This window comes from Trachypithecus francoisi, unplaced genomic scaffold (genome assembly GCF_009764315.1).
Source record: "Trachypithecus francoisi isolate TF-2019V2 unplaced genomic scaffold, Tfra_2.0 Contig01579, whole genome shotgun sequence".
NCBI classification, from domain to species: Eukaryota; Metazoa; Chordata; class Mammalia; order Primates; family Cercopithecidae; genus Trachypithecus; species Trachypithecus francoisi.
This window is the reverse complement of record NW_022681442.1, coordinates 12,378,468-12,392,669: the sequence shown is the minus strand read 5'-3', so window position 1 is coordinate 12,392,669 and position 14,202 is coordinate 12,378,468. Positions and strand designations below refer to the sequence as shown.

At 41.4% G+C, this 14,202-nt stretch overlaps 1 protein-coding gene and 2 non-coding genes across 4 annotated transcripts in view; all 3 read right to left on the bottom strand.

The window, feature by feature from the left end:
* The window catches only part of EIF3A (eukaryotic translation initiation factor 3 subunit A), a 52,465-nt gene that overhangs the window by 24,518 nt on the left and 13,745 nt on the right, over positions 1-14,202 (bottom strand). For both annotated transcript variants that reach the window (XM_033181496.1, XM_033181505.1), the window contains exons 7-14: positions 10,605-10,776; positions 6,089-6,193; positions 5,611-5,709; positions 4,454-4,570; positions 4,068-4,253; positions 2,800-3,147; positions 1,286-1,390; positions 1,090-1,203 (exon numbers count right to left, since the gene is read on the bottom strand). In XM_033181496.1, the coding sequence (XP_033037387.1) occupies positions 1,090-1,203; positions 1,286-1,390; positions 2,800-3,147; positions 4,068-4,253; positions 4,454-4,570; positions 5,611-5,709; positions 6,089-6,193; positions 10,605-10,776 (1,246 nt within the window). The remainder of the gene's footprint in view (positions 1-1,089; positions 1,204-1,285; positions 1,391-2,799; positions 3,148-4,067; positions 4,254-4,453; positions 4,571-5,610; positions 5,710-6,088; positions 6,194-10,604; positions 10,777-14,202) is intronic.
* Positions 4,863-4,994, bottom strand: LOC117069934. Its single transcript, XR_004431725.1, has one exon. It is a non-coding gene; the product is annotated as a small nucleolar RNA SNORA19 (small nucleolar RNA).
* On the bottom strand, positions 5,847-5,975 carry LOC117069938. The gene has a single exon (XR_004431726.1). It is a non-coding gene; the product is annotated as a small nucleolar RNA SNORA19 (small nucleolar RNA).

Genomic DNA, 14,202 nt, shown 5'->3' with positions numbered 1-14,202 from the left:
AATTATCACAAAAATTCCAACTTCTCCTGAAAAAAATGGGAAGAGCTGGCAATCCTAGGTCCATTAATCTCCCCAGGTGACAACATTCAGATGAAACCAAGAAAAGGCCGGGCGCGGTGGCTCACGCCTGTAATCCCAGCACTTTGGGAGGCCGAGGCGGGCGGATCACAAGGTCAGGAGATTGAGACCATGGTGAAACCCCGTCTCTACCAAAAATACAAAAAATTAGCCGGGCGCGGTGGCGGGCGCCTGTAGTCCCAGCTACTCAGGAGGCTGAGGCAGGAGAATGGCGTGAACCCGGGAGGCGGAGCTTGCAGTGAGCCAAGATCGCGCCACTGCACTCCAGCCTGGGCGACAGAGCGAGACTCTCTGCCTAAAAAAAAAAAAAAAAAAAAAAAAAAAGAAACCAAGAAAAGGTTGCATTCTCCTATTACATTCTACACTGATGTTTGTCTCCTGCTGATGGTTACTTTTTTAAACCAGATCTGTTCACTCACTTTTATTACATATTTGGTGCCATAAGCATTTGTAAACCCTGCTTTTGTATCATTCAGTAAATATAATATACACTATAAATTAACAAAACTACAGAATGACCTGTTTAGTCACAAAAGACCACACAGTACACAATTCCATTTACATAAAATGTCCAGAAGCAGCAAATCTAAAGGAGTAGTTTAGCGGTTGCCTAGGGCTGGGGTGGTGGGGAAGAATAGGGATGACTACTGCTAATGGTTTAGAACTTCTTTTTGAGATATGTTTTAAAATTAGATTGTGGAGATGGCTGCACAATTCTGCAAGTAAACTGAAAACTATGAGTTGTATAAACATGCCATACAATTTACCCATTGAAAGTGTACATAAAGCAGTTTTTTGTAAAATGGGCTTTTCAGTTGTCGTTTTCTAAGTTTCGTTTGTAATCTCTATCGTGAAATGTTCCATCTTTCTACCAATCTGTTCATAGGCAGCCATTAGAGCACCATTGCTAGCAGAAGAATACAAAATAAAGCAATTCTGAATGCTTGCTTCCATCACTGGCAGAGGATTTAATTGCAATCTAAAAATATTACAATTAAATTAAAAACTTACTCTTTCTTCCTCTTGTTGCTCCCACAGATCCATGTCTTTAATTCTCTGTTCCTCGTAAGCGCTCTTTATCAAAGGAATTTCTTCCAAACGTTTGGCTCTTTCAAAATAGTCAATCTGAATGACATGACAACACATGTAGTTTTTAAAAATCTCTCTTAACTCGGTATGTTAAAGGTTTACCAATCCTTTCATTTACCTTCTTTTCTTGATTCTTTAGGCGTTCCTGAAGTTCTTTCTTTTCTTTCTCCAGTTGTTCAACCTGTTTAGCCATGATAAAATCTGGATCCAATTCCTCAAGGTCCTAAAAGGTAATACAAATGCACAATTGTTAATAAGGATAAACAAGCAATGCCTAACATAACTCACTGCTTTCTAGAATAAAATCCTAAATTGCTTTCATTGTTACAATGGATGATAATTTAGGAAATGTAAAAACACTTATACAATAGCCTTATTTCCACTTGACCATAAGGAAAAAAATATCCATACATCTTTTTCTCACTCCTCCAACCTACATCTACCCACACTCTACTAAACAGGGTAAGCAAACCTAATCAGAAAACCCAAAATCTGAAATGCTCCAAATTTTAAAACTTTCTGACCACCAACACGGTGCCACAAGTGTAAAATTCCACACCTGACCCAGGTGACAGGTCAGTAAAAATGCATTAAAACTTTGTTTCACGCACAAAATTATGTAAAATAGTGTACAAAATTACTTTCAGGCTATGTGTATAAGATGTCTATGAAACAGGCCTTGTGTGGTGGGTCGCACCTGTAATCCCAGCAATTTGGGAGGCTGAGGCAGGTAGATCATTTGAGGTCAGGAGCTGAAGACCAGCCTGGCCAACATGGAGAAACCCCATCTCTACAAAAAATACAAAACCTAGCCAGGCGTGGTGGCACACCCCTATAATCCTGGCTACTTGGGAGGCAGAGGCTAGAGAACTGCTTGAACCTGGGAGGCAGAGGTTGCAGTGAGCCAATATCATACCACTGTACTACAACCTGGGCAACAGAGTGAGACTATCTCCCACGAAGAAAAAAAAAAAAAAAAAAAAAAAGTCTTATAAAACAAATTAATTTCGTGTTTAGACTTTACTCCAATCCCCAAAATATCTCATTATACATACATGCAAATATTCCAAAATCCAAAAAAAAATCCAAAATCTGAAAGATATCTGCTCTCAAGCATTTTGGGTAAGGGATACGCAACCTGTTCTGTGACTAATATCTAGTAGTTAAAACTGCACAGAGCAGGCTGGATGCGGTGACTCACGCCTGTAATCCCAGCACTTTGAGAGGCTGAGGCAGGCAGGTCACCTGAGGTCAGGAGTTCGAGAGCAGCTTGGCCATCATGGTGAAAAGCTGTCTCTACTAAAAATACAAAAAATTAGCTGGGTGTGGTGGCAGGTGCCTGCAATCCCAACTACTTGGGAGGCTGAAGCAGGAGAATCACTTGAGGTTGCAGTGAGCCGAGATCACGTCACTGTACTCCGGCCTGGGCGACAAGAGACTCCATCTCAAAAAAAAAAAACACAAAACTTCCCAGAGCAATAAACATATGCTTACTCACAGATTTAGTCATGACCAGCTGTACCAAAATGTGTGAAATAACTCAACAAGACAACAAATGGTACAGGACTATGGTTCTAAGAGTACAAAATACCTGGATAAAACTAGCTTTTTAATGACTAAAATGCTACATACTTCAATGTCAATATCTTTGAATGCTTTGGCACCCAGTTCTGTTTTCTTGATCTGCTCCAAACGCTCTCGAACAGTTTTCTTTTTGATTTGTTCATGTTCCTGTAAGATACGCTCCTTCTCTCTCTCCTTAGCTTCCTGGCGCAGCCTCTCTTCCTCAGCCTTCCGTACTTTCTGGAGTTCAGCTTCCCTCTGTTCCAATTCTTCCTTCTCACGCTGAATATTCAGACTCTCAAGGCGCTCTTTTCTTTCCTCAATTGTCTGGCGGCGAGCCAGGATTCGCTGGTGCTCTTTTCGTGAATTTTTAAGGTATGCAGTAACAGCCAACTGATGCTGTTCTTCTTTCTCTTGCTTCAAAAACACATGAATTTTTTTAAATGACCAAAATTAACATTCTCTGGTATTAGGCATTAAAGAAATTACAAAATAATCCTGATGCATTTTCTATGCATCTGCATTTGATAATGGAAGATGACACTATCCAAGCTGTTTGTTTTCGGTATCAAATGCTATGGTGTTGCTCCTACTCAGTCTTTTAATAGCAATGACGCAGCTAAAGAAGCTCTCCTAGCTAAGACAACTTTTCACTGCACCAAACCTACCTTAGGTGTTCATTAACAGAGCTCACAAACAAGAAATAACTTGTTACAGGTAGTGGCTCACGCCTGTAATCCCAGCACTTTTGGGAGGCCAAGGTGGGTGGATCACTTGAGGCCAGGAGTTTTGAGACAAGCATGGCCAGCATGGTGAAACCCCATCTCTACTAAGAATATAAAACATTAGCTGGGCACGTGGTACGTGCCTGTAGTCCCAACTACACGGGAGGCTGAGGTACAAGAATTGCTTGAACTCAGGAGGTGGAGACTGCAGTGAGCCGAGATGGCGTCACTGCACTCCAGCATGGGTGACAGAGTGAGACTCCATCTCAAACAACAAAAAAAAAAAAAAAGAAAGAAAGAAAGAAATAACTTAAGCAGGAGGGAAAAATCCACTCACTGTACTTCACTAGTTGAGGAATCCTATGTCTACTCTGCTGTTTCTGTAACATAATCCATACTTTTACACTACCTACACAGAGGAGTATTTTGTTCGATGGAAGAAAGCTCAGTGATTTGTGTATTTGATCAAATAACAAAACTACCAAGTACAATTCTACAGGAAATATATCATAAATCCCTTCTCTCAGATACTGTCTCAAACCTCTTTGTGAAAGACATGGCGCAAGAGTCCCTCAACACTTCTGGGATTTATTTCCCCGGGAAGATGCGTACCAGTATATGAGCTGGTTTAATGACTTCAAGTGCTTTTGCAAGTACTGAGGACATGGCTGTCAGCTGATTTCTTATCTGCTCTGAAGGCATGCTTTGCAAATGAGGACCAATAGGAGCATCTTCTCGAGTAGCATAATTCAAATCAGATCCAAAACTCAGGGTCCGAGAAGTGTGATCAATACGAACCTTTAAAAATTAAATTATCAATGGTTAAATCCATAAGCATGAAGTCAAAAAGTAACAGAAGAATGTCATATACAAAAGCTGGAAAAGTTCACTCAGTAAACTTTAAAATGGTATCACTATACCAAAAGCTGAGAAACAAAAGATATGTGTCTTTCTAGTCCTCAAGGGCCTTCTCCTATCTCCTTACAGCACATACCTACCTGCAAGTCGCAATGCCTGGCTGCATCTACTATGGCCCGTTCCAGTTGGAAAGCATCAACGAAAGGAACCAGAGAAGTCAAACGAGAAAACTCAATGCTCTGATAAATCTGTGACACCTGCATAGAAAACATAGGGTTAATAACACTAGTCACTATTTATTCAGCACTTTTTATGTGCAATCTCATGACAGTCATGGGAAGTAGAAATTATGCCAGAGAATTTATGTTAGCAGTACATTGTCAAAGCCAGAATGTTAATCCCAGACTATCAACTCTAAACCCCATGCTTTGAGAACCATTACCATACTATTCCTCAAACCTATAATCTTTTCAAATCCTAGTTGTCGTAAAACAAAAAAGTCTAAAAACCTGCTACTTACCAAATATATTTAAACACTTCTTACAGAATTTTTGTCTGAAGGAGACTGGCAGCATTACTTTTTATAGTTATACTGCTAATTAGCCTTCAATTATTTGTATAGCACATAAGAAATAACACTGCTCACATATATAGAAGAAAGCAGGTCAATGACACGTGCATAAATACTGAGATGAAAATATAATAAAAGGCCCTCCTTCCCAAATGAAACAAATGGAAAACAAAATGGGAGCACTTACTGAAGCCCCTGGACTAAAATCTATGAAAAGGCTGTCTCATTCACTCACGGTGGGAGGATCTATTAATCCAGGCTCTGAATAGCTATTAAAGCTTTAAATCCATAAATAATATGACTAATTCCACTTCTTATGCCACAGAAAGTAATAGAAGTATGCAAAGATATATGTATGAAAGATGATCAATGCTACAGGACTTCTAACACGAAAAAAAAAAAAATCTAGTAATACAGGTTTTCATCAAGAGAGTCTGAATAAATACACCACGGTACCTTAAATGGAATAAGGTAGCCCGTACATTACTAACAAGGAAAAATGCCCAAAGACAGTGTTTGACCAAAAAAAAAATGGTGCGCTACAAAATATGTAAACATAATAATTCTGATTTTCAAATTAATATAATAGACTAATTTTTGGCAGGGGCAGAACACGGGGAGGTTCTCACTTCCTAGGCAGTTCCAGATTTTTTCAGTTTTTAGTTTCATGATGAGCACACACAATCAAGGAAATTCCAGATCTTCCACAAAACACTTTATTTTTACCTGCTGCAGAAGGCGGAGGATGGTGTTGTTTTGCAGTTGTGGCACATACTGTTGCAATTCCGGTTCCTTTTCAGGTTGTTCCCTAACCCAATTTAGAACCTATAAAATTCATTAAGTTGAAAGAGAATTATACTTTCTACATAATAGATACTAAAACATCTAAAACTCTTTCAGTTTAATATACGAAAACATCATCCAATGCAAAGAAATACAAAATGTATCATGAAGCTACTGATACTTGTTTGAAGGTGACTGGCAGCAATGGCTAAATTAGTCATGCTGCTAATTAACCTCCAAATGTTTGTTTAGCACATCAGAAATATCTTTTCTCTTGAAATAAAGAAAAAAGACAATGAAATGTGCACTGAATTCCAACACATAGGACAAAACTTCTCTCTTAACAAGTATCAATACAACCCAAGACTGCAATAAGGCCAACTCTGATGGTGGTAACCAAAACTTATATACAAAGGCTTACCTTTGTGACTCGCTCACAGAGTTTTAATGGGTTAAATTCTACTTCAAGCCAATTGTAAAGGTCTTTCACTTCTGGGACAACATATTGTAGTACATTAAATCTGACCTACAGTAAGCAAAACAAAAGATGTAACTACCAAAGGAAATTTTCCAACTAAAATTCTGAACTTAGTATAAATGATAGCATTGGAAATCTGGAAAATGATTTAAAAAATCATCAAGCCTCAACCTCCTCTAAATTTACCAAAAATGAATCCAAAGTACAACTATGCTGGGTCTCTTGCCCCACGCTATGAACACTAACCTACGGTGAAAAGCCCCACAGGTATGTAAAAAGGAAATGAAACTCTAAAAAACACAACTACAACCAATTAAATATTCACAAAGACAACTACTGTGGCCAACGGAATATTTTATTACTAATAACAAGGAAAATACCAGAATTTTACTTTTATATAAATTGTCACACAAAAATGATCACGACAGCACTATTTCTAATAGCTCCAAACTGGGGAGAATTCACATACTCATCAATAGGATAGTGCTGTCCTATTATTATGTGTTCATAAAATAAACAAAAATGCACAAAAAAGAACAACTACATAGAACACATGAATAAATCTCACAAACGTTAACTGTGAGAAACAGAATTTCACATACCACCCCATTTATATGGACTTCAATTTTACCATGGAATATGTCATTTTTTTAGGAACTGTTAACCCAAGGACAGAATAACTGCAGGGACAGAGCAAAGCACAGACGTGTACCCACAGAGAATGGGTAACAAAACTGAGGCAAATGTTGGCAGATCGCATCCCCAAGTCAGGAGGGCACCCACACACACGAGCACTCAGGGCTAAGGTTAACTCTAATGTAAAATGGGTACAAGACTGACACCATTCTAACACTTCCCCCTTATAAGCATCCATATATCCTGACTACAATAAGGTGTGGTATATGCATACAAATAAAATTCCCTAACTTGGAATCTACCTTTAAGAGAAAAAAAAAAAATTAACAGCTCTAATTTCATTCCTATCAAGTTGTTTTAGATTATTCATGTAGCTCCCCTTCCAAATAAGGAATGTGAAAGGTTGCCATAATCTACTAAATTATATTTCTCACTAAAATACACAATTGGTTTACTTTCTGATTTAAAAGTCACTCTTAGGAATGTCTGAGTCTTTTCCTGTGATAAGGGAATCCCTCTGTCCCACAAATTTGGTGATGGAAGCCTAACGCTCAGGTATTGACCTTGGATATATGGTCAACTCAAGAAGTTGATAAATGCCTCTTGGCAGTCAGCTAATCCATTCACGTGACACTAACGGGTATCCTCCTAAAAGTTTACACTCTATGAGCACAATGAGGACCCTAATCTAGATGCCCTCGCTGCCGGTCCAATGCTACCCATGAGTGATCACTGACTGACTTGCTCACAGAGCTTTAGTGGCTTAAATTCTACTTCCGGCCAATTGTAAAGGTCTTTCGCTTCTGGGAAAACATATTGCAGTATATTAAATCTAAGTCTAAGAGATCTTTTTTTTTTTTGAGATGGAGTCTCACTCTGTCACCCAGGCTAGAATGCAGTGGCACGATCTCAGCTCACTGCAACCTCTGCCTCCCAGGTTCAAGCGATTCTCCTGCCTCAGCCTCCCAAGTAACTGGGATTACACGCACGCACTGCCATGCCCAGCTAATTTTTTTTTTTTTTTTTTTTTTGTATTTTTAGTAGAGATGGGGTTTCACCACAATGGCCAAGCTGGTTTCGAACTCCTGACCTGAAGTGATCCACCCGCTAGGATTAAAGACGTGAGCCACCACGCCTGGCCGAGATCACCTTTAACAGCAAGGTGATGTGGATTATCTTTCCAGTGTGGCACATTTCTTCAGCTTTAAAAATTAGAAGCCAATTTTTTATTAGCAAATGTTTTCTCAAGACACTGCTGTTGCTTTATTACACTGAGTCCTGCATCCATCCCATAAACAGAAAGTTGAACTCTGGGCAGTGGCAGCAGAGAAAAACATGGAGGCATACAAAGTAGAAAAAAAGCTGCTCTGCAGGGACTCTTCGCAAAAGTTAACTACAAAGCAAATCTGCATTACTCTGTCATAAAAGAAAAACGACACTATCTAGAAAACCTATTTGTTCTTACTTATATTGACTACTGCAGAAAATTTAGGCCTTTTATCTAGCTTTTACCAGAGTGAATATAGGTGATTCCTCAGAATACATTTTTAAAATACCTGACAGAGCTTGCCATTATCTTTTTGATTTCTTTAATTGCTCTATTCATGAATTAGGGACTGTTAATGATTTAAACTCCATTTTTGGTAAACATACAGCCAAGTTGATTTTTCCTTAATACTTTTCTCTAGTACTTATCCCTCTTTCTCTTATCCCAAAGTAATCTACTGGAGGTGATTCTAACAACCAAGTCAGACTGTTACAATGAGAATCCCTAGAAGCTAAGCTCCCCTAGAATACAACTCCTCCCTTCAGTTTCACTTGCTAGGCACGTAATAGGCACTCAACAAATTTCCACTGAATGGAAAATTCCATCAATGTGAAACACTGAAAAGGTACACAAATCTGGCCAGCGCGGTGGCTCATACCCATAATCCTAGCACTTAGGGAAGCCGAGGGGGGTGGATCACTTGAGGCCAGGAGTTCCAGACCAGCCTAGCCAACGTGGCAAAACCCCATCTCTACTAAAAATATAAAAAAACCACTGCAGTGGTGCGCACCTGTAATTCCAGCTACTTGGGAGGCTGAGGTAGGAGAATCACTTGAACCTGGGAGGTGGTGGTTACAGTGAGCTAAAATGGCACCACTGCACCCCAGCCTGAGCAACAGAGTTAGACCCCGTCTCAAAAACACCACCACCACCACCTCCACATCTTAGGCTCCACACTCTAAAACTCTTGTATTATATCTGCTGGGTAAAACCTAGAAATCTGGGCCGGGCGCGGTGGCTCAAGCCTGTAATCCCAGCACTTTGGGAGGCCGAGACGGGCGGATCACGAGGTCAGGAGATCGAGACCATCCTGGCTAACACAGTGAAACCCCGTCTCTACTAAAAAAATACAAAAAACTAGCCGGGCGCGGTGGCGGGCGCCTGTAGTCCCAGCTACTCCGGAGGCTGAGGCAGGAGAATGGCGTGAACCCGGGAGGCGGAGCTTGCAGTGAGCTGAGATCCGGCCACTGCACTCCAGCCTGGGCGACAGAGCGAGACTCTGTCTCAAAAAAAAAAAAAAAAAAAACCTAGAAATCTGCATTTTAAAAAGTATTTCACATACAATTTCACTGAATAACCCTAATTAAGTCCATACTATTTAATAACATAAAATGAAAGTTTAAAAGAGAAAAAAGTTGAAAATATTTTAGTTGTTCAGACATTGAAGGTAAGTCTACCTTACCTTCTCCCCTACTGATATGGTTTGGATCTGTGTACCCACCCAAATCTCATGTTCAACTGTAATCTCCAATGTTGGCGTGTGGCCTGGTGGGAGGTGACTAAATCATGAGGGCAGTTTCTAATGATTTAGCACCATCCCCCTAGGCCCATCCTCATGATTAAGAGTTCTCTCAAGATCTGTTTGTTCAAAAATGTGTGGTACCTTCCCCCTCCCTCTCTTTCTCCTGCTCCAGCCACATAAGCCATACCTGCTTCCCGTTCCCCTTCCACCATGGTGGTAATTTTCCTGAGGTCTCCCCAGATGCAGAAGCCACTATACTTCCTATACAGCCTGTGGAACCGTGAGCCAATTAAATCTCTTTTCTCTATAAATTATCCAGTCTCGGGTACTTCTTTTTTGTTTATTTGTCTGTTTGTTTGAGAAGGACTCTCACTCTGTCGCCCAGGCTGGAGTGCAGCGGCACAATCTCAGCTCATTGCAACCTCCGCCTCCCAGGTTCCAGCAACTCTCCTGACTCAGCCTCCTGCGCAGCTGGGATTACAGGTGTGCGCCACTACGCCCAGCTAATTTTTTGTATTTTTAGTAGAGACCAGGTTTCATCGTATTTGCCAGGCTGGTCTTGAATTCCTGACCTCAGGTGATCCACCTACCTCAGCCTCCCAAAGTGCTAGGATTACAGGCATAAGCCACCACAGCCGGCCTCGGGTATCTCTTTATAGCAGTGCGAGAACATACTAATACCCCTAGCCTCTTCATATTTCCCACACACAGCTTAATTAGTTTTCCTAGAGCTCCCATGAAATAAGCCATGACCCTTCTTGCCCATCGTTACTTTTTCTCTCACTGACTGGCCCACAGTATTCCCCAGAGCCAACCTAAGTCCTGCTACATCAAAACTGCCAATAATTTAACCCCCGCTCACCTACTGGAACGGAACTGCCTCAACTGAACGGTGACTGACACCAGTGCTTCCCCGTCCATACATCAGAACCCTCGGCACTGAATCAGAATTCCTAGTATTTAATCATGAGTTATTAAACCTGACCACAAAGTTTTCTGCCCAAAGCTATAAAAATCCTCAAATTAATACTAACCATATCATTAATAAGGCCAATTCGTGTCGGTGGGGCTTGAAGACCTAGTAGTGTTGCAAGGCGACGCTGTTTTTCAACTATAATGCCATCCATATCCAGAAGTCGAGCAATATCCGTACGCTCAGGAGTAATAGGGATGGAAAGAGTGGCTAAAAGGACTCTAGTAGACATTCTATGGAGAACAAAGTTTTAAATCTGTTAGGTTTATAAATGATATTTGATAAGCGGAAAAGCACTTCTCTTTAATCTTAAGGCGTGCTAGTGACAGAACGTGTACATCACCACGGTGCACAATATTCATAAATATTATTCCATCAAAGCACGAGAGTAAGAGAAATGGACTGTGTTTAAATGAATACTTAAATCAGAACTTCATCTATCCACTCAGTACTGTCAGTGTTTTCTAGCTTCAGAAAGACTGTGATTAAATGGCAGAAAAGACATATTCGTATACCCCAGATTTCCTTACAAAATTAAGGCAGGTTTAAAAACTAAGGAAATGGCTGGGCGCAGTGGCTCACACCTACTGGGAGGCCAAAGCGGGCGGATCACCTTAGGTTAGGAGTTCCAGACCAGCCTGGACAACATGGTGAAACCCCATCTCTACTAAAAATACAAAAATTAGCCAGACACGGTGACAGGAGCCTGTAATCCCAGCTACTCAGGAGGCTGAGGCAGGAGAATCACTTGAAACCCAGGAGACGGAGGGTGCAGTGAGCCGAGACAGCACCACTGAACTCCAGCCTGGGCGGCAGAGTAAGACTGTCTCAAAACAAAACAAAACAAAAAAACCCTAAGGAAATAAGTGGCAATAAGGGAGAAAAAAATTATAAGAATCGCAAGTGAACACTATTATGGTAGTGAGGGAGATGGGCAGACAAAAACAAGGAGCTAATTTTTCACATCCCTGAAAAACAAGAAGTCAGGCTGCATTCAGAGCATGGCAGGACCCCAAAGCCTGTGAGCCCTGGAGCTGAAGGGCTAGCATTTTCCCTTCGCCATTTCCAAGACTGTGACCTCAGGCAAGATACTTAATTTTCTGAGTCATAAGACTATTGCAAAGATTAAACCAAATAATGTACTAAGAGCTAGACAGCCTAATGATCACTATTATTATAGCACTCTCTGAAGGCAAGCTATGTGTCTGGAAGAACATGTTTTTCCTTAAAACAAACAGATGTGGGCCAGGCACAGTGGCTCACGTCTGTAATCCCAGCACTTTGGAAGGCCGAGGCAGGTGGATCACCTGAGGTCAGGAGTTCAAGACCAGCCTGGCTAACATAGTGAAACCCTGTTTCTACTAAAAATACAAAAAAAATTAGCCAGGTGTGATGGCGGGCGCCTGTAATCCCAGCTACTCGGGAGGCTGAGGCAAGAGAAATGCTTGAACCCGGGAGGCGGAGGTTGCAGCGAGCCAACATCGCGCCATTGCACTCCAGCTTGGGCAACGGGAGTGAAATTCCGTCTCAAAAAACAAGGATGTGAATTACATAAGTGACAGTGGATGCCATAATGGACACCATCCTCAAGAGTTTCTAAGAAAATATACTAGTGGCCAGGCACAGTGGCTCATGCCTATAAATCCCAACACATTGGGAGCCTAAGGCAGGTAGATCACTTGAGACCAGAAGCTTTGAGACCAGCCTGGGCAACATAACGAGACCCTGTCTCCACAAAAAAAATTAAACATTAGCTGGACGTGGTGGTGCTCGCCTGTAGTCTCTGCTACTCAGAAGGCTGAGGTGGAAGAATCGCCTGAGCCCAGGAGTTCGAGGATGCATGCAGCGAGCTACAACACACCACTACACTCCAGCCTGAGCAAGGAAGCAAGACCCTATCAGAAAGGAAAGAAAGACCATATTAGAAAGCAAAGAAAAAGAGAACAAAGAAAAGAAAGAAAATATACTAGCTGGACTCATTTAACTGGTCCCATGAATTGCCGTAAAATAGTTTTACATAAGAAAGACAATTTGCTATACGTAATTCTACTGGATAACAAAATAACTGGTCTACCAATATAAGAAAACAGGTGGTATGTTGTTGTGTAAATTCAACACACACAACAAATGTTGTGTAAGCATTTTTTTCTTTTTTTTGAGACGGAGTCTTGCTCTATCGTCCAGGCTGGAGTGCAGTGGCACAATCTCAGCTGACCACAACCTACGCCTCCCAGGTTCAAGCCATTCTCTGGCCTCAGCCTCCCGAGTAGCTGGGATACAGGCATGTGCCACAACACCCAGCTGATTTTTGTATTTTTAGTAGAGACAGGGTTTTGCCATGTTGGCCAGGCTGGTCTTGAACTCCTAACCTCAAGTGATCCACCCACCTCAGCCTCCCAAAAGTGCTGGGATTACAGGCATGAGTCACTGTGCCCGGCCAGAAATGTATTTTTTTAAGTGACAGGAAACAGGTTATATGTAATGTTAAAAATAATAAAATGGAAGACTATGCCTTCAGGGCTCATTTCTGTAGTTTGTTGCTACAGAAGTTTCTCTGAACGTGTGGAGTACGAGGAAAACATGGTCTGTAGGTTGTTGGGTTACAGACCCTTCTTTTTACATTCAGATGTATTTATATAATAAATATGTCCCATATAGTCTACAGTTAATATTTTGCAATCAGGAAACAAATGACTTGATAGAAGTATTTACCTTGCTGGGCGTGGCGGCTCACACCTGTAATCCCAGCACTTTGGGAGGCCGAGTCAGGAGGATCACCTGAGGACAGGAGTCCAAGGACAGCCTGGCCAACATCGTGAAATCCCATCTCTACCAAAAATACAAAAAATTAGCCAGGCATGGTGGTGCACACCTATAATCCCAGCTGCTCGGGAGGCTGAGGCAGGAGAATCATTTGAATCCAGGAGGCGGAGTGAGATCGCACCACTGCACTCCAGCCGGGGCAACAAGAGCAAAGGCTCTGTCTCAAGAGGAAAAAAAAAGTTGGGTGCGGTGGCTCACACCTGTAATCCCAGCACTTTTGAGAGGTGGGGACAGGTGGATCACGAGGTCAGAAGTTCGAGGCCAGCCTCGAATATGGTAAAACCCCGTCTCTACTAAAAATGCAAAAATTAGCCAGGCATGGTGATGGGTGCCTGTAATCCCAGCTACTCCAGAGACTGAGCCAGAAGAATCGCTTGAACATGGGAGGCAAAGGATGCAGTGAGCCGAGATCGCACCACTGCACTCCAGCCTGGGCAACAAAGCAAGACTCTGTCTCACCAAAAAAATAAAATAAAATAAAAAAAAAAGAAAGAAAAGGAAAAAAAAAGGGTTTTTCTTAATTTTCGATTTGTTCTAAGAATAGACTCTAAATACCTGTATGTGGATAGAAAGCTCATCTGTTAAATGTGTTTTTGCTAATATTCAAATTTCTCAATTGGGCTTTTAGTGGAATTACTTATCACCTAAGGTGAGGAGTTCAAGACCAACTACTAAAGTCCAAGAATACTGTTCAGGAAGGGTAACATCTTGAGACGTCTATAATTGTCACAACTGGGGGTGGTTGCTACTAGCATCTAATGGGGAGAAGCTGGAGATGCTGCTAAACAATCTGCAGTACACAGGACAGCCCCACGACTGAGAATTATCCAACCCAA